At 55.4% G+C, this 18,255-nt stretch overlaps 2 protein-coding genes across 7 annotated transcripts; both read left to right on the top strand.

The window, feature by feature from the left end:
* The first annotated feature begins 40 nt into the window (after positions 1 to 40).
* On the top strand, positions 41 to 9,058 carry LOC135327793 (uncharacterized). Of its 3 annotated transcripts, XM_064508398.1 has the most exons (6): positions 41 to 4,516; positions 5,167 to 5,218; positions 5,356 to 5,413; positions 5,508 to 5,603; positions 5,920 to 8,591; positions 8,945 to 9,058. In XM_064508398.1, the coding sequence occupies exons 1-5, from the start codon at positions 4,409 to 4,411 to the stop codon at positions 8,552 to 8,554; spliced, it is 2,949 nt and encodes a 982-aa protein (XP_064364468.1). In that variant the 5' UTR covers positions 41 to 4,408; the 3' UTR covers positions 8,555 to 8,591; positions 8,945 to 9,058. The 3 variants fall into 3 exon arrangements, with proteins under 3 accessions (XP_064364468.1, XP_064364469.1, XP_064364466.1); XM_064508399.1 differs by lacking the exons at positions 5,167 to 5,218; positions 5,356 to 5,413; XM_064508396.1 differs by having other exon boundaries at positions 5,167 to 5,603.
* A 101-nt stretch (positions 9,059 to 9,159) lies between these two features.
* On the top strand, positions 9,160 to 18,175 carry LOC135327794 (uncharacterized). Of its 4 annotated transcripts, none has more exons than XM_064508400.1 (6): positions 9,160 to 12,791; positions 13,176 to 13,244; positions 13,460 to 13,633; positions 14,284 to 14,720; positions 15,037 to 17,708; positions 18,062 to 18,175. In XM_064508400.1, the coding sequence occupies exons 3-5, from the start codon at positions 13,526 to 13,528 to the stop codon at positions 17,669 to 17,671; spliced, it is 3,180 nt and encodes a 1,059-aa protein (XP_064364470.1). In that variant the 5' UTR covers positions 9,160 to 12,791; positions 13,176 to 13,244; positions 13,460 to 13,525; the 3' UTR covers positions 17,672 to 17,708; positions 18,062 to 18,175. The 4 variants fall into 4 exon arrangements, with proteins under 4 accessions (XP_064364470.1, XP_064364472.1, XP_064364471.1 ...); XM_064508402.1 differs by having other exon boundaries at positions 9,160 to 13,633; positions 14,284 to 14,335; positions 14,473 to 14,530; positions 14,625 to 14,720; XM_064508401.1 differs by lacking the exon at positions 13,176 to 13,244.
* Positions 18,176 to 18,255: the final 80 nt, after the last annotated feature.

Here is an 18,255-nt window from a genome sequence, read left to right as displayed (position 1 = left end):
GACCCTCATTTCACGGGCAAGTCAGGCATGTGTGTTGGCAGTTTCAGATGAGAGGACAGGGATGTCCCTCCACGTCTCTGAGGGCAGGAGGCTGGGGCTGGCTGCCTGCTAGAGATTTTCGTAGGGTTTTCTCATGGGCTTCCCGGCTGCCTGGAGATCTGCTGCAGTCTTCCCTCTTTGCTTTCTTGTGGGCAGAGCAGATGCTGAGGGGAGTAAAATGCTGAGGAGGAGGAGGAGGAGGAGGAGAGCTTGATCCACACGCAGAGGGAAGGGAGCAGTGAGGGCTGGAGGAGGGAGGAGGGCGGCAGAGCAGCTGCTGGGTTAAGCAGCGGGGCACAGCCCGCTCTGTAATGGCTGTGGGTGACCCACAGAGCTGTCTCTGGAGCCACGTGCCCAGGCTGGCCAGCCCCAGGCAGGGCCACAGCACCCTCTGCATGAGCTGAGGCTGGGCCGATGGCCCCATCTCTGCCCGCACGGGGCAGAGCGCAGGGCCTGTGCCCTCTTTAGCTTCTATCAGCAGCAGCCGTAGTTTCTCCACGGCAAGCAAGGCCTGGCTCTTGCGAGATACATCTAAATTAACGTGCGCACAATCTAAGGAGATCTATAGTGCAAGGGCTTGTGAAAATGTATGCTTGTTTTCTGGTACAAGCAAGGGAATTTTTGGTTCCAAGAGTGTCGTCGTTAATGTTAATGGTGGTAAGGGCTTCACGACATTCGTGAAGCTCCAGTGTACTTTCCGGTTCCCGGAGGGGAGGAAGCGACGGCGGCTTGATATTGCCCTGAGCACACAAGGGCTGTGCAATGGGCTTTGGGAAGGGTAGAGGAGAGAGAGCAGCGCCTTACGCAGACTGTATCTTGTTATCTCTTAGTGCGTCATGTGAAACGAAGTAAGACCAATGGAAAAAATGCTGGAGGACTGATGGGAACCCAAGCAGAGTTCTCACAGGCAGCTGTAAAATGACCTGCAAAGTGTCCCGTATGGCCAGAAGAATTGCGCTGTGCAAGCTTTGTTTTCCCATTTATGAAACCAGCGATCATTGTAGGAACCCACGGCACCAGATAGTTGCAACTCCTCTGCTTCTCTAGGTTGTTGTCTAGATAAATAATAATGGCTCCTTGCTCAGGGCAAACTTGGGGTTTAGGCTGCCATACCCTGAGTAAAAGGTGAGGAGCTTGAGGCAGCCTTCCATTGCTTGCTCACTCCCTCCCTCCAGGTGGGGGAACGGCAAGGATGGTCTGAAACACATGTCACTTGGGATAACAGGAAAGCAAACTGCAGAAGTCTTTAGAGGCTGTGGTGCTTGATAAGAAGGGAAATGAGCTAAAAACCACAGTCCCTGCTCAGTGCATATAAAGCATACACTTTTCACAGCAATCCAGCCTTTCATATTAGAGTTACACACAGGCTGTTATCCTTCCACACCAAGAACCATGAGCAGCAATCTGGCCTGTCTAATTGGGATTTGAGCTTTCTTAGCAATATTAGAAAAGCAGAGCCTTTTGTACCTTTGGCCTCCAATACCCAACTATTGTACTGATACTTTTTATTGAGCCCATATCCTCGTACGTATTTAGATATCTGCCTCCATTGAGAGTTTTCTGTCTTTTAAGAAAGAACTCACCCATTCATGTGAACGTACCTACTTTTAATCTAGTTTTAATCAGTCTATAACTTTTAGACTTTTGTAAATTCTGCTAGCAGAATTCCACATTCCAAAGACTCTTTCCTTCAGATATCCAATATGCGTCAGACCTGCAGGCTACCTGACCAGCTGTAAACACCATTTACAAATATTTGTGATGCTCAGGAAGATTTCTAGATGTCATTGGCCAGAGATCTAAGTAGAAGACAATAATCTCTGTGTCGGACTGTCTAACTGCATGCACAGGTTGATCATGTATGGACTGGTATGACCATGTATTAGCTACTGCTAGTGGAGACTTTTTAACTCTTTTATCTTTGTTCAATCACAGTTCATCTGAGAGGCTTTAAAATGTGATTTAGGATCATGCAGGACTTGGCTGTAAATAATAAGGTTTGGACCAAGTCAGAGTTAACTGGATGGTTAGTCTGCCTCTGCAGTGTTGTGCTCTCTGACCACCACTGCTGCTCTCGTCAAGCAACTGAGGCACTTCACCAATGGCATTGCAGAAAGCTGGTCTACAGTACTCAAGGCAAGAAGATAAGTAAAGACTATGGAGCTGTAGCTTTTCTCCCAGGTGCCCTCTTTCACCAGACTGATGTTAGGCTGACCTTAGTGCTAGGTGAATGCACTCCTGTTCAATACAAAAGGAAAACACTTCTCTACAGGAATTTCCTGGGCAGTTTTTAATAAAGGAGCACACACTTCATGCCTTGGAATACGGAACTAACAAACAATGAAGGGCTGAGCTAAGGGTATCTGCTTAGGCAAGAGTATCTGAAGGGGGGGAGCTGCAATTTTTTTTACCGAAGCACAGGCTGAAGTCAGACACAGCTCTGAAGCGCACCACAGCTTACGCTGAATAGACTGGCCTTCAGAGAGTACTGTGTACAATCATGTTATGCTCCGCAGAGCATCGTTTGCTCCATTCTTCATGGAGAGCTAAGGTGAGGAGGCCAAGCTTCAAAGATCAAGAGAAGTGAGCTGAGGAGAGGACTTTGCATCAGTGTAGTTTGTGATTGAAGCCTAGGAGAGAATACACTCCAGTAAGAAGTTACATGGAAGGAAAGCGGCTTGGGACACTTTGGAAGAACTGTTTAATGGGAAAGATGACTTAATAAGATTTCTGAGAGCTATGAAAGAGAGCAAACTGCATAGGCAGGATGCTGAACAAAACTGAACAGATCTTTGTGCTAAAGGGAGCGGTATGGGGCTAGCGGTACAAACATATACCTTCTTGGCACTGCATCGGGCAGAATGGGATGATAGGCCATCATGAATGGCTCTACTGCTCACATAAGGATGAAGCTGTGGGACGGTGCCTGCATCAGGATCCCCAGCTCCACAAGGAGCCTTTGGCCTGGCCAGCCAAGCAGCCAGGGCTGTGTGTGCTTTCCCCAGCTCAATCCATTTTCCCTCTCTACTCCAGGCAACATCTCTCAGTAGCACTGCCTGGGCTGTAGCTCCCAGCTCCCAGCTCACGAGTTCCCTCTTTGGGGAGCAATTACATCACGGCCACTGCTCTGGCTTAGCTCTTGGAGCACCATCTCTGGTAAAGTAGTAGCAACCTCATGGTGTTACAGTATCACAGTAGCCTCCTTGCTGGACTCCAGCGCCAGGCCCCAGTTTGTACACACCCCCTCAGAAGGTGGCGGGTAGCCCAGGCATTGGGATTTTGCCCTTCCCTGTGAAAGGCCAGAGGTTTTACATAGCCCTGGACGGTGGTAGCCTTGGGCTGGCTGTAGTGCTTCCTCTAGCCATGCAGGCAGTTGCCTCGTGCTTGGATGACTGTTGACTGACTCCCTTGGTTAGGCTCAGCTCTGGGAGGGCCCCCTCTGGTACAAGGTGACAACCCCATGTCATCACTGCATCACAAATGTTGCCTTAGCTTAGCTGTGGCAGCATCATCGCTGCTGAAGAGAAGAAAACCCTGTGTCATCACCGCATCACAAACGTGAGCCAGCGTATATGTCGGGAGGATGGGTGTCACTTTGCCTCTGAGCTGACAGGTGAAGAGAGCTGAAAGAGCAGGTAAGCACACTGAGCTGAGTCCGGCAGCTCCTCACCAAGGTCTCTGTGGCAGGGTGGGCTCTCGCTGTGCTTGTGGGCAGGCCCAGAAACTCAGGGTCCAGCAACCCTTGCAAACTCATTTGTGTGGATGCGGCCTGGTGTCAATAGGATCAAAGAGAGTGATTTGAGCTTCCCCTCACTTTAGACATAAGGCTGAAATACAAAGGATTCTTGAAAGGGTATTGGAAACCCAGCAGTGTTTGGGGTAGATTTTGAGCCTGGCTTGCAGATAAGAGAGCATCCCAGTGCAGTGCCCAAAGCCCAGTGGGGAATAAAAAGGGTCTTTGGCTTGGGAAGCAACAAAGACAGAGAGCCTGGGAGCAGACGCTGAAATTGTTCTTTTAGGATTGTTCTTCTCGGCGTGTTTTCAGAAGATTGTTGCTGTCGATCCTAGACCCAGGGACCACAGGAAGGGTGAGCACTGCCCCTGAACAAAGGGGTAGATCCTTGGATGTTTGTAAAGAGTAATTGTCCTGTTCATGAAGATTTCTTCTCCTGACCAGAGAATCTGGACTTGGGCTGTTGGTCTCCTTGTAACTAATGGGAATAATAATCCCAGGTGTTTGCTGAGGATCTGAGGAGGCTGTGAATGCAGTAACGGAACTGACAATATCTCCTTGGCTCCGCAGAGAAGGAGGTTGCCCTTTGCCTGTGTGCAGACCTGGCGCGTGAGAGGGAGGCCTGATCCCTGAGAAATGAACTTTTCCCCCATCGCCATGGATGGTGTCATCTCTCCAGCTTTCCTGTGGTTCCTGATGCTGGTGCTCACCTTCTACCTCCTGCTGACCTTCAACAAGCACAAGGTAGGAGTCAGTCTTGCTGCCTGGGCAGAGTGAAGGGGAGGCAGTTGCCCAGCCCAGCCCTGGCCAGCCTGGGCCAGGAGGGTCAGGGCAGAGACGGGCCTGGCCTTGGTGGGGCCCTGGTTTAGCTGGTGCCTGCGTGGCTGGTGGCGACGAGCAGGCAGAGCCCGTGTGTGCAGCTGGTCCCAGCTGTGCCAGCTCCAGCCCCGACTGTCCTGTGCTGCTACTGCAGCAGCTCTTGTACAGGTGCATTTTGAAGAGGGGATTTAAAAATCATGTCCAAACTGTCACGGTTCTTCCACAAGAGAAAATCCTGCTGGGAAGGTGGGACCTGGTCCTGGGCACCGCTGGGCTGCACACACAACGCAGCCTCCCTTTGGCACCAGCCTGGGCTGGGGAAATGCCTGCCTGCCCTGGTGAGAAAGAGCAATGGGAGCATCACCATCACCTGCAGGGCAGGAAACTCTCCCGGCCCCCCTGCATCTGCCCTCGGTCTGCCCCTGTAGCCACGGGCCATGGCCAGACTGCCCAGTGCAAAGTTCCCCACGGGTCCCTGACCTGCCCCTTGCCAGTGCAGTGGTTCCCAGGAGCCAGGGCACCCTTGCGGAGGAGAGACGCTGCTCTCTCACCGGCTGCTTTCTCTGCCTGTGTAGGAAGGCAGCTGCAAGAAGAGAAGGTGGAGGGGCAGCGATGAGGAGCCCAGAGGTGAGCGGCTCCTGGGCAAGGGCAGGTGCCCTGCAAAGGAAACCCTGAGACCCCACACATCCACCGCCCCGCTCTGCCTCTGCCGGGGCTCCTGTGAGGGACTGCCCCATCCGCTCACTTGCCATCTCCCCTTCCAGCAGCCTTTTCCCTCTGGGAGGAAGATCCAGAGGAGTCTTCAGGGTCCTCTGGGTCCCAGTAAGTGGAGCCCTTCCCTCTGTAGTGCAGCAGCCCCCTCTGGGAGCCGCCAGCAAGAGAGAGCCCATTCATACTGCCCTCTGCCCACATGCAGATACACTGGAGTCCTGGAGATGCTCATCACGGATCGCTGGGAGATGGACCTGAACTTTGATAACATAATCAGATCTGTGAAGGAGGCCTCAAAGAGGTGAGGCAGCTGAGGAGGGGACAGGGTGGGGGGCATGGGCTGAGGGGGAATGGCTTGGGGAGAGCAAGGAGAAATCCAAGGGCCTCAGATCTCAGGGAGGAGGCCTTTGGGGAGGGATTTTCTTCTCTGGAGCAGAGCTGACAGTGTCCTCCCCTTTTCTGGGGGAGAGGGACCTGCTGGGTTCTGGCAGGCAGGCAGGGGACTTTGGGCACACACTCGGACCCCATGGCAGTAACACAGCCTGCCATCTCCTTAGGGGGCATAGGGAGAGCTTGTGGCTGCTGGGCTCAAGCTTCACCTCCTCCCTCTCGCACAGGCTCACCTGGGAGGCCATCAACAGCAGCTCCATCACTTGTGACTCAGCAAGTGAAGCCAGCTTCTCTTCAGGGACGTCTTTCTCCCCTGCTAGCGATTATTCCCTCACTTCAACTTTGGGGAGCCAAGCCAGCTCTTTTTCAGGGGAGTCTTTCTCCTCTTTCACTGATGGAGAAGGTCTGGCTCAAGGCTCTAGCGTGCAGCCTGTCCTCGCGGATCCCCGGCCTAGCCAGGAGAAGCAGCAGGACCTGGCGACTCGCCCACCTGGCAGGGAAGTGGGGGCCAGCTGCCACATGGCTGGCAGTGGCCTGCAGCAGCAGCACCTTGAGGTCCACCTGGATGTGCCCCCCCAATGCCCAGGAGTGTTGGGCTTCCACGTCGGGGAAACGGAGACAACTTTCTTGTACCCTGATGCCCAAGAAGACTTGGAGGAGCGTGTCCAGAAGAAGAAACTTGAGATGCAACTGGGGCTGCCGGCTGCTGTCTGCAAATCCCTGCACGCCGACCTGTCCTGGCCTCCTAGCCCACCACCACTGCCTGCAAAGCCAGACACGGAGCAGGTTTCCAGCATGCAGAGGCAAACCTTCCCAGGCAAAGCCGAGTTCAGTGCTGTGGAGTTGGATTTCAGCTGGAATGGCAAGGAGAGCTTGGAGTGTCTCATCCAGGAAAATGAATGGCAGCAGGAAGCAGGCCTGTCAGCCAGTCTGGGTGAACCTCAGCAGGAGTTGCCAAGCTCAGCTCCTCGAACACCTCAGTGGCATGCTGAGCCTGATGAGGTGGTGGTTCCCAGCGTGCAGGAGCTGCCCTTCCTCGACAACACTGTCAAAAAGCAGCTAGAGCTGCACATCATAAAAATGCAGATGAAACAGCGCTTTGGGCCACCAGCAAGGATCCCGGCCTGCAAGAAGGTTGTGGCCCCTGTCGCAGGGCAAAAAGCCTCCCAGCCTCCCCCTCCACACAGAGGTGCTGGGCTGCCATATCGCTCCCCCTTGCAGCACTGGACCAGGCATGCTCAGACCAGGTGCTCTGCAGAAGAGCCCCCAGGCCCCAAGCAGGAGAAGAGCAGGTGTCCCACATCTCCCATGAGCAGAGAGCAGAGACTCAGCTCTCAGAGCAGGAGGCAGCCAGAGGAAGAGAGCCCTGAAAAGGAAGAGGCTACAGACCTTGCCATGGCATGCCTGGGACAGCAGCAGGGTCAAGCCTGCTCTGCTCCACGTGCTTTCCTGAGAGCAGCACAGGAGATGTCTTGGAAGGACAAGGAGGTATCAGCCTGCAAAAGAGAGCGTGGGGGAACAGCCAGCAGCAGCAAGGACACTGAGGAGTCCCTGCTGGCCACCAGCAGGAAGGATCAGGGTCCTGGGACACAAGGGGATGTGCGCAGCCCTTGCCCTCCCAGCCAGGCAGAGCAGGCGTTGCTGCAGAGCGAGGAAGCTCACCAGGGGCAACTGTGGCAGTCCCATGAGAGCTGGAGCAGCTCCAGTGAGGACATGAGGACACCAGAGCTGCCATCAAAGAAGAGTGTCCCCCAGGAAAAACACAGCCAGTCCCGTGAGAGCTGGAGCGTCTCCAGGGAGGACATGGAGACACCAGAGCTGCCAGCAGCCAGGAGAGCTCCTCCAAGAAAATGTTCCCAGAAGAGACAACACAGTGAGGAGGGCCCCTCAGCTCTGCCACCGGCTCCAGCCCCTGCAGGGACCAGTGTTCCAGTCTCCCAGCTGGAAGGGCTCCTCACAGCCCTCATCGATTCCCACAAGGCCAGCCAAGCTGCTCACAAAGCGCAGAACCAGCTGCTGGAGGAAATGTTGGTGTGGCTCCCAGACAAGGCTGGGGCCCCAAGGAAGGACACGACAGGAGGGCACCCCGTTGGCTCACAGCGCTGCAGACATGTGGCTGAAAGCTGCCCTCACTGCAGGGGACGGAGAGCAGTGCAGGATGCGCCCGTGCCGGCTGCCTTGCCCACCAATATCACCACAAATATGAGCAAGGACAGAAATCGCCAAAGGAGTCCTGTCTTTAAGCTGAAAATGAGTCTGGAGCAAGTCTGCCAACGGGTATTAACAGAGGAGCCAGAGCAGGGGAAGGGCAGGGGAAACCCCAAGGACAGAGCCAGCTCCAGGAGACTCTGCCCCAAATGCGGTAAAGCTCGGCGCCAGAGACTCTCCGGCAAGGAAGGCTTGCAGACCTCACCTCCATCTGATGCTGCAGCCCTGGGCGCAGGAAGAGCAGGACACAGGCACCCACCCCAGGGCAGGGGCAAGAGGCAGCAGGGGCAGGAGGAAAGGGCTGCCGCCACCCAGCAGGCAAAGGGGCTCCATCTTTCCACAACTTCATTCTTGCGAGCTGGGCAGGCGGGGTCTCAGCCACACCAGGCCCTCACCAGGCCTCTGCCCTCACATGTGGCGCCTGGGCACAGGACACTGGAGAGGGAGACACCACCTCTGCTGGGCAGCATCTGCTGTGGGCTCATCCTCATCCTGCCGTGCCTCGAGAGAGTCTGTGCCAAGCTCCAAGAAAAATCAAGGCCTAATTTGGCAAGAACAAGGAGAGGGGAGGAGCTGCAAGGGCAAAGGCACAGGCTTTTGGAAGCAGAGCGCCAGCTCCCGCAGGGATCTCCAGAGGAGAGCAACAGCATGTGACAGTGACACGCCAGGCTGCAGATGCTGCGCTCCTGGAGTGAGTGGGGCTGGGTGCAGTAGTCTGTGGGGCTGGGGTATCGCCAGGGCTGCTGGGGGGAAGGGGCTGCCTGGGACTGTCTGCGAGAGGTGATGGGGAAGGACTCGGTGGGCTCTCCGCTGAGACTTTCCTGATGGGAGTGATGGATGCTATGGGGACACAGTGCCAGCGAGGCCGGGGCATAGCAAGGGGCAGAGCCAGGGTGGGAGCAGCCCCCCTGGGGACACAGCAAGGCTGGCTCCTGTTGCCTGTGGGGAGCGACCCCCCGTGCTGCTGGTTAGGAGCACAGAGAGCAGCCCCATTCCTGGCACCCCAACCCCCAGCCCTGGCTGACTGTGCTCTTCCCCTTGCAGCTGTGCAGGTGGAGCAGGGCCCAACGGGGCATGGACCCAGTGAGCAGCAGCTCCCGGCCGGGCCCTCCCAGGGAGCAGGAGCTCTCCTAATAAAGTCACGTCCATTGAAATAAGCGCGCAGTGGTCTCTTCTTCCTTGGGGAGTAGTGGCGCCGTCCCTGCCCACTTCTCGACCCTCATTTCACGGGCAAGTCAGGCATGTGTGTTGGCAGTTTCAGATGAGAGGACAGGGATGTCCCTCCACGTCTCTGAGGGCAGGAGGCTGGGGCTGGCTGCCTGCTAGAGATTTTCGTAGGGTTTTCTCATGGGCTTCCCGGCTGCCTGGAGATCTGCTGCAGTCTTCCCTCTTTGCTTTCTTGTGGGCAGAGCAGATGCTGAGGGGAGTAAAATGCTGAGGAGGAGGAGGAGGAGGAGGAGGAGAGCTTGATCCACACGCAGAGGGAAGGGAGCAGTGAGGGCTGGAGGAGGGAGGAGGGCGGCAGAGCAGCTGCTGGGTTAAGCAGCGGGGCACAGCCCGCTCTGTAATGGCTGTGGGTGACCCACAGAGCTGTCTCTGGAGCCACGTGCCCAGGCTGGCCAGCCCCAGGCAGGGCCACAGCACCCTCTGCATGAGCTGAGGCTGGGCCGATGGCCCCATCTCTGCCCGCACGGGGCAGAGCGCAGGGCCTGTGCCCTCTTTAGCTTCTATCAGCAGCAGCCGTAGTTTCTCCACGGCAAGCAAGGCCTGGCTCTTGCGAGATACATCTAAATTAACGTGCGCACAATCTAAGGAGATCTATAGTGCAAGGGCTTGTGAAAATGTATGCTTGTTTTCTGGTACAAGCAAGGGAATTTTTGGTTCCAAGAGTGTCGTCGTTAATGTTAATGGTGGTAAGGGCTTCACGACATTCGTGAAGCTCCAGTGTACTTTCCGGTTCCCGGAGGGGAGGAAGCGACGGCGGCTTGATATTGCCCTGAGCACACAAGGGCTGTGCAATGGGCTTTGGGAAGGGTAGAGGAGAGAGAGCAGCGCCTTACGCAGACTGTATCTTGTTATCTCTTAGTGCGTCATGTGAAACGAAGTAAGACCAATGGAAAAAATGCTGGAGGACTGATGGGAACCCAAGCAGAGTTCTCACAGGCAGCTGTAAAATGACCTGCAAAGTGTCCCGTATGGCCAGAAGAATTGCGCTGTGCAAGCTTTGTTTTCCCATTTATGAAACCAGCGATCATTGTAGGAACCCACGGCACCAGATAGTTGCAACTCCTCTGCTTCTCTAGGTTGTTGTCTAGATAAATAATAATGGCTCCTTGCTCAGGGCAAACTTGGGGTTTAGGCTGCCATACCCTGAGTAAAAGGTGAGGAGCTTGAGGCAGCCTTCCATTGCTTGCTCACTCCCTCCCTCCAGGTGGGGGAACGGCAAGGATGGTCTGAAACACATGTCACTTGGGATAACAGGAAAGCAAACTGCAGAAGTCTTTAGAGGCTGTGGTGCTTGATAAGAAGGGAAATGAGCTAAAAACCACAGTCCCTGCTCAGTGCATATAAAGCATACACTTTTCACAGCAATCCAGCCTTTCATATTAGAGTTACACACAGGCTGTTATCCTTCCACACCAAGAACCATGAGCAGCAATCTGGCCTGTCTAATTGGGATTTGAGCTTTCTTAGCAATATTAGAAAAGCAGAGCCTTTTGTACCTTTGGCCTCCAATACCCAACTATTGTACTGATACTTTTTATTGAGCCCATATCCTCGTACGTATTTAGATATCTGCCTCCATTGAGAGTTTTCTGTCTTTTAAGAAAGAACTCACCCATTCATGTGAACGTACCTACTTTTAATCTAGTTTTAATCAGTCTATAACTTTTAGACTTTTGTAAATTCTGCTAGCAGAATTCCACATTCCAAAGACTCTTTCCTTCAGATATCCAATATGCGTCAGACCTGCAGGCTACCTGACCAGCTGTAAACACCATTTACAAATATTTGTGATGCTCAGGAAGATTTCTAGATGTCATTGGCCAGAGATCTAAGTAGAAGACAATAATCTCTGTGTCGGACTGTCTAACTGCATGCACAGGTTGATCATGTATGGACTGGTATGACCATGTATTAGCTACTGCTAGTGGAGACTTTTTAACTCTTTTATCTTTGTTCAATCACAGTTCATCTGAGAGGCTTTAAAATGTGATTTAGGATCATGCAGGACTTGGCTGTAAATAATAAGGTTTGGACCAAGTCAGAGTTAACTGGATGGTTAGTCTGCCTCTGCAGTGTTGTGCTCTCTGACCACCACTGCTGCTCTCGTCAAGCAACTGAGGCACTTCACCAATGGCATTGCAGAAAGCTGGTCTACAGTACTCAAGGCAAGAAGATAAGTAAAGACTATGGAGCTGTAGCTTTTCTCCCAGGTGCCCTCTTTCACCAGACTGATGTTAGGCTGACCTTAGTGCTAGGTGAATGCACTCCTGTTCAATACAAAAGGAAAACACTTCTCTACAGGAATTTCCTGGGCAGTTTTTAATAAAGGAGCACACACTTCATGCCTTGGAATACGGAACTAACAAACAATGAAGGGCTGAGCTAAGGGTATCTGCTTAGGCAAGAGTATCTGAAGGGGGGGAGCTGCAATTTTTTTTACCGAAGCACAGGCTGAAGTCAGACACAGCTCTGCAGCGCACCACAGCTTACGCTGAATAGACTGGCCTTCAGAGAGTACTGTGTACAATCATGTTATGCTCCGCAGAGCATCGTTTGCTCCATTCTTCATGGAGAGCTAAGGTGAGGAGGCCAAGCTTCAAAGATCAAGAGAAGTGAGCTGAGGAGAGGACTTTGCATCAGTGTAGTTTGTGATTGAAGCCTAGGAGAGAATACACTCCAGTAAGAAGTTACATGGAAGGAAAGCGGCTTGGGACACTTTGGAAGAACTGTTTAATGGGAAAGATGACTTAATAAGATTTCTGAGAGCTATGAAAGAGAGCAAACTGCATAGGCAGGATGCTGAACAAAACTGAACAGATCTTTGTGCTAAAGGGAGCGGTATGGGGCTAGCGGTACAAACATATACCTTCTTGGCACTGCATCGGGCAGAATGGGATGATAGGCCATCATGAATGGCTCTACTGCTCACATCAGGATGAAGCTGTGGGACGGTGCCTGCATCAGGATCCCCAGCTCCACAAGGAGCCTTTGGCCTGGCCAGCCAAGCAGCCAGGGCTGTGTGTGCTTTCCCCAGCTCAATCCATTTTCCCTCTCTACTCCAGGCAACATCTCTCAGTAGCACTGCCTGGGCTGTAGCTCCCAGCTCCCAGCTCACGAGTTCCCTCTTTGGGGAGCAATTACATCACGGCCACTGCTCTGGCTTAGCTCTTGGAGCACCATCTCTGGTAAAGTAGTAGCAACCTCATGGTGTTACAGTATCACAGTAGCCTCCTTGCTGGACTCCAGCGCCAGGCCCCAGTTTGTACACACCCCCTCAGAAGGTGGCGGGTAGCCCAGGCATTGGGATTTTGCCCTTCCCTGTGAAAGGCCAGAGGTTTTACATAGCCCTGGACGGTGGTAGCCTTGGGCTGGCTGTAGTGCTTCCTCTAGCCATGCAGGCAGTTGCCTCGTGCTTGGATGACTGTTGACTGACTCCCTTGGTTAGGCTCAGCTCTGGGAGGGCCCCCTCTGGTACAAGGTGACAACCCCATGTCATCACTGCATCACAAATGTTGCCTTAGCTTAGCTGTGGCAGCATCATCGCTGCTGAAGAGAAGAAAACCCTGTGTCATCACCGCATCACAAACGTGAGCCAGCGTATATGTCGGGAGGATGGGTGTCACTTTGCCTCTGAGCTGACAGGTGAAGAGAGCTGAAAGAGCAGGTAAGCACACTGAGCTGAGTCCGGCAGCTCCTCACCAAGGTCTCTGTGGCAGGGTGGGCTCTCGCTGTGCTTGTGGGCAGGCCCAGAAACTCAGGGTCCAGCAACCCTTGCAAACTCATTTGTGTGGATGCGGCCTGGTGTCAATAGGATCAAAGAGAGTGATTTGAGCTTCCCCTCACTTTAGACATAAGGCTGAAATACAAAGGATTCTTGAAAGGGTATTGGAAACCCAGCAGTGTTTGGGGTAGATTTTGAGCCTGGCTTGCAGATAAGAGAGCATCCCAGTGCAGTGCCCAAAGCCCAGTGGGGAATAAAAAGGGTCTTTGGCTTGGGAAGCAACAAAGACAGAGAGCCTGGGAGCAGACGCTGAAATTGTTCTTTTAGGATTGTTCTTCTCGGCGTGTTTTCAGAAGATTGTTGCTGTCGATCCTAGACCCAGGGACCACAGGAAGGGTGAGCACTGCCCCTGAACAAAGGGGTAGATCCTTGGATGTTTGTAAAGAGTAATTGTCCTGTTCATGAAGATTTCTTCTCCTGACCAGAGAATCTGGACTTGGGCTGTTGGTCTCCTTGTAACTAATGGGAATAATAATCCCAGGTGTTTGCTGAGGATCTGAGGAGGCTGTGAATGCAGTAACGGAACTGACAATATCTCCTTGGCTCCGCAGAGAAGGAGGTTGCCCTTTGCCTGTGTGCAGACCTGGCGCGTGAGAGGGAGGTCTGATCCCTGAGAAATGAACTTTTCCCCCATCGCCATGGACGGTGTCATCTCTCCAGCTTTCCTGTGGTTCCTGATGCTGGTGCTCACCTTCTACCTCCTGCTGACCTTCAACAAGCACAAGGTAGGAGTCAGTCTTGCTGCCTGGGCAGAGTGAAGGGGAGGCAGTTGCCCAGCCCAGCCCTGGCCAGCCTGGGCCAGGAGGGTCAGGGCAGAGACGGGCCTGGCCTTGGTGGGGCCCTGGTTTAGCTGGTGCCTGCGTGGCTGGTGGCGACGAGCAGGCAGAGCCCGTGTGTGCAGCTGGTCCCAGCTGTGCCAGCTCCAGCCCCGACTGTCCTGTGCTGCTACTGCAGCAGCTCTTGTACAGGTGCATTTTGAAGAGGGGATTTAAAAATCATGTCCAAACTGTCACGGTTCTTCCACAAGAGAAAATCCTGCTGGGAAGGTGGGACCTGGTCCTGGGCACCGCTGGGCTGCACACACAACGCAGCCTCCCTTTGGCACCAGCCTGGGCTGGGGAAATGCCTGCCTGCCCTGGTGAGAAAGAGCAATGGGAGCATCACCATCACCTGCAGGGCAGGAAACTCTCCTGGCCCCCCTGCATCTGCCCTCGGTCTGCCCCTGTAGCCACGGGCCATGGCCAGACTGCCCAGTGCAAAGTTCCCCACGGGTCCCTGACCTGCCCCTTGCCAGTGCAGTGGTTGCCAGGAGCCAGGGCACCCTTGTGGAGGAGAGACGCTGCTCTCTCACCGGCTGCTTTCTCTGCCTGTGTAGGAAGGCAGCTGCAAGAAGAGAAGGTGGAGGGGCAGCGATGAGGAGCCCAGAGGTGAGCGGCTCCTGGGCAAGGGCAGGTGCCCTGCAAAGGAAACCCTGAGACCCCACACATCCACCGCCCCGCTCTGCCTCTGCCGGGGCTCCTGTGAGGGACTGCCCCATCCGCTCACTTGCCATCTCCCCTTCCAGCAGCCTTTTCCCTCTGGGAGGAAGATCCAGAGGAGTCTTCAGGGTCCTCTGGGTCCCAGTAAGTGGAGCCCTTCCCTCTGTAGTGCAGCAGCCCCCTCTGGGAGCCGCCAGCAAGAGAGAGCCCATTCATACTGCCCTCTGCCCACATGCAGATACACTGGAGTCCTGGAGATGCTCATCACGGATCGCTGGGAGATGGACCTGAACTTTGATAACATAATCAGATCTGTGAAGGAGGCCTCAAAGAGGTGAGGCAGCTGAGGAGGGGACAGGGTGGGGGGCATGGGCTGAGGGGGAATGGCTTGGGGAGAGCAAGGAGAAATCCAAGGGCCTCAGATCTCAGGGAGGAGGCCTTTGGGGAGGGATTTTCTTCTCTGGAGCAGAGCTGACAGTGTCCTCCCCTTTTCTAGGGGAGAGGGACCTGCTGGGTTCTGGCAGGCAGGCAGGGGACTTTGGGCACACACTCGGACCCCATGGCAGTAACACAGCCTGCCATCTCCTTAGGGGGCATAGGGAGAGCTTGTGGCTGCTGGGCTCAAGCTTCACCTCCTCCCTCTCGCACAGGCTCACCTGGGAGGCCATCAACAGCAGCTCCATCACTTGTGACTCAGCAAGTGAAGCCAGCTTCTCTTCAGGGACGTCTTTCTCCCCTGCTAGCGATTATTCCCTCACTTCAACTTTGGGGAGCCAAGCCAGCTCTTTTTCAGGGGAGTCTTTCTCCTCTTTCACTGATGGAGAAGGTCTGGCTCAAGGCTCTAGCGTGCAGCCTGTCCTCGCGGATCCCCGGCCTAGCCAGGAGAAGCAGCAGGACCTGGCGACTCGCCCACCTGGCAGGGAAGTGGGGGCCAGCTGCCACATGGCTGGCAGTGGCCTGCAGCAGCAGCACCTTGAGGTCCACCTGGATGTGCCCCCCCAATGCCCAGGAGTGTTGGGCTTCCACGTCGGGGAAACGGAGACAACTTTCTTGTACCCTGATGCCCAAGAAGACTTGGAGGAGCGTGTCCAGAAGAAGAAACTTGAGATGCAACTGGGGCTGCCGGCTGCTGTCTGCAAATCCCTGCACGCCGACCTGTCCTGGCCTCCTAGCCCACCACCACTGCCTGCAAAGCCAGACACGGAGCAGGTTTCCAGCATGCAGAGGCAAACCTTCCCAGGCAAAGCCGAGTTCAGTGCTGTGGAGTTGGATTTCAGCTGGAATGGCAAGGAGAGCTTGGAGTGTCTCATCCAGGAAAATGAATGGCAGCAGGAAGCAGGCCTGTCAGCCAGTCTGGGTGAACCTCAGCAGGAGTTGCCAAGCTCAGCTCCTCGAACACCTCAGTGGCATGCTGAGCCTGATGAGGTGGTGGTTCCCAGCGTGCAGGAGCTGCCCTTCCTCGACAACACTGTCAAAAAGCAGCTAGAGCTGTACATCATAAAAATGCAGATGAAACAGTGCTTTGGGCCACCAGCAAGGATCCCGGCCTGCAAGAAGGTTGCGGCCCCTGTCGCAGGGCAAAAAGCCTCCCAGCCTCCCCCTCCACACAGAGGTGCTGGGCTGCCATATCACTCCCCCTTGCAGCACTGGACCAGGCATGCTCAGACCAGGTGCTCTGCAGAAGAGCCCCCAGGCCCCAAGCAGGAGAAGAGCAGGTGTCCCACATCTCCCATGATGAGAGAGCAGAGACTCAGCTCTCAGAGCAGGAGGCAGCCAGAGGAAGAGAGCCCTGAAAAGGAAGAGGCTACAGACCTTGCCATGGCATGCCTGGGACAGCAGCAGGGTCAAGCCTGCTCTGCTCCACGTGCTTTCCTGAGAGCAGCACAGGAGATGTCTTGGAAGGACAAGGAGGTATCAGCCTGCAAAAGAGAGCGTGGGGGAACAGCCAGCAGCAGCAAGGACACTGAGGAGTCCCTGCTGGCCACCAGCAGGAAGGATCAGGGTCCTGGGACACAAGGGGATGTGCGCAGCCCTTGCCCTCCCAGCCAGGCAGAGCAGGCGTTGCTGCAGAGCGAGGAAGCTCACCAGGGGCAACTGTGGCAGTCCCATGAGAGCTGGAGCAGCTCCAGTGAGGACATGAGGACACCAGAGCTGCCATCAAAGAAGAGTGTCCCCCAGGAAAAACACAGCCAGTCCCGTGAGAGCTGGAGCGTCTCCAGGGAGGACATGGAGACACCAGAGCTGCCAGCAGCCAGGAGAGCTCCTCCAAGAAAATGTTCCCAGAAGAGACAACACAGTGAGGAGGGCCCCTCAGCTCTGCCACCGGCTCCAGCCCCTGCAGGGACCAGTGTTCCAGTCTCCCAGCTGGAAGGGCTCCTCACAGCCCTCATCGATTCCCACAAGGCCAGCCAAGCTGCTCACAAAGCGCAGAACCAGCTGCTGGAGGAAATGTTGGTGTGGCTCCCAGACAAGGCTGGGGCCCCAAGGAAGGACACGACAGGAGGGCACCCCGTTGGCTCACAGCGCTGCAGACATGTGGCTGAAAGCTGCCCTCACTGCAGGGGACGGAGAGCAGTGCAGGATGCGCCCGTGCCGGCTGCCTTGCCCACCAATATCACCACAAATATGAGCAAGGACAGAAATCGCCAAAGGAGTCCTGTCTTTAAGCTGAAAATGAGTCTGGAGCAAGTCTGCCAACGGGTATTAACAGAGGAGCCAGAGCAGGGGAAGGGCAGGGGAAACCCCAAGGACAGAGCCAGCTCCAGGAGACTCTGCCCCAAATGCGGTAAAGCTCGGCGCCAGAGACTCTCCGGCAAGGAAGGCTTGCAGACCTCACCTCCATCTGATGCTGCAGCCCTGGGCGCAGGAAGAGCAGGACACAGGCACCCACCCCAGGGCAGGGGCAAGAGGCAGCAGGGGCAGGAGGAAAGGGCTGCCGCCACCCAGCAGGCAAAGGGGCTCCATCTTTCCACAACTTCATTCTTGCGAGCTGGGCAGGCGGGGTCTCAGCCACACCAGGCCCTCACCAGGCCTCTGCCCTCACATGTGGCGCCTGGGCACAGGACACTGGAGAGGGAGACACCACCTCTGCTGGGCAGCATCTGCTGTGGGCTCATCCTCATCCTGCCGTGCCTCGAGAGAGTCTGTGCCAAGCTCCAAGAAAAATCAAGGCCTAATTTGGCAAGAACAAGGAGAGGGGAGGAGCTGCAAGGGCAAAGGCACAGGCTTTTGGAAGCAGAGCGCCAGCTCCCGCAGGGATCTCCAGAGGAGAGCAACAGCATGTGACAGTGACACGCCAGGCTGCAGATGCTGCGCTCCTGGAGTGAGTGGGGCTGGGTGCAGTAGTCTGTGGGGCTGGGGTATCGCCAGGGCTGCTGGGGGGAAGGGGCTGCCTGGGACTGTCTGCGAGAGGTGATGGGGAAGGACTCGGTGGGCTCTCCGCTGAGACTTTCCTGATGGGAGTGATGGATGCTATGGGGACACAGTGCCAGCGAGGCCGGGGCATAGCAAGGGGCAGAGCCAGGGTGGGAGCAGCCCCCCTGGGGACACAGCAAGGCTGGCTCCTGTTGCCTGTGGGGAGCGACCCCCCGTGCTGCTGGTTAGGAGCACAGAGAGCAGCCCCATTCCTGGCACCCCAACCCCCAGCCCTGGCTGACTGTGCTCTTCCCCTTGCAGCTGTGCAGGTGGAGCAGGGCCCAACGGGGCATGGACCCAGTGAGCAGCAGCTCCCGGCCGGGCCCTCCCAGGGAGCAGGAGCTCTCCTAATAAAGTCACGTCCATTGAAATAAGCGCGCAGTGGTCTCTTCTTCCTTGGGGAGTAGTGGCGCCGTCCCTGCCCACTTCTCGACCCTCATTTCACGGGCAAGTCA

This window comes from Dromaius novaehollandiae, chromosome 3, assembly GCF_036370855.1.
Source record: "Dromaius novaehollandiae isolate bDroNov1 chromosome 3, bDroNov1.hap1, whole genome shotgun sequence".
In the NCBI taxonomy this organism is placed as follows: Eukaryota; Metazoa; Chordata; class Aves; order Casuariiformes; family Dromaiidae; genus Dromaius; species Dromaius novaehollandiae.
The sequence above is the reverse complement of the archived record's forward strand: the minus strand, read 5'-3'. Positions and strand labels throughout refer to the sequence as shown.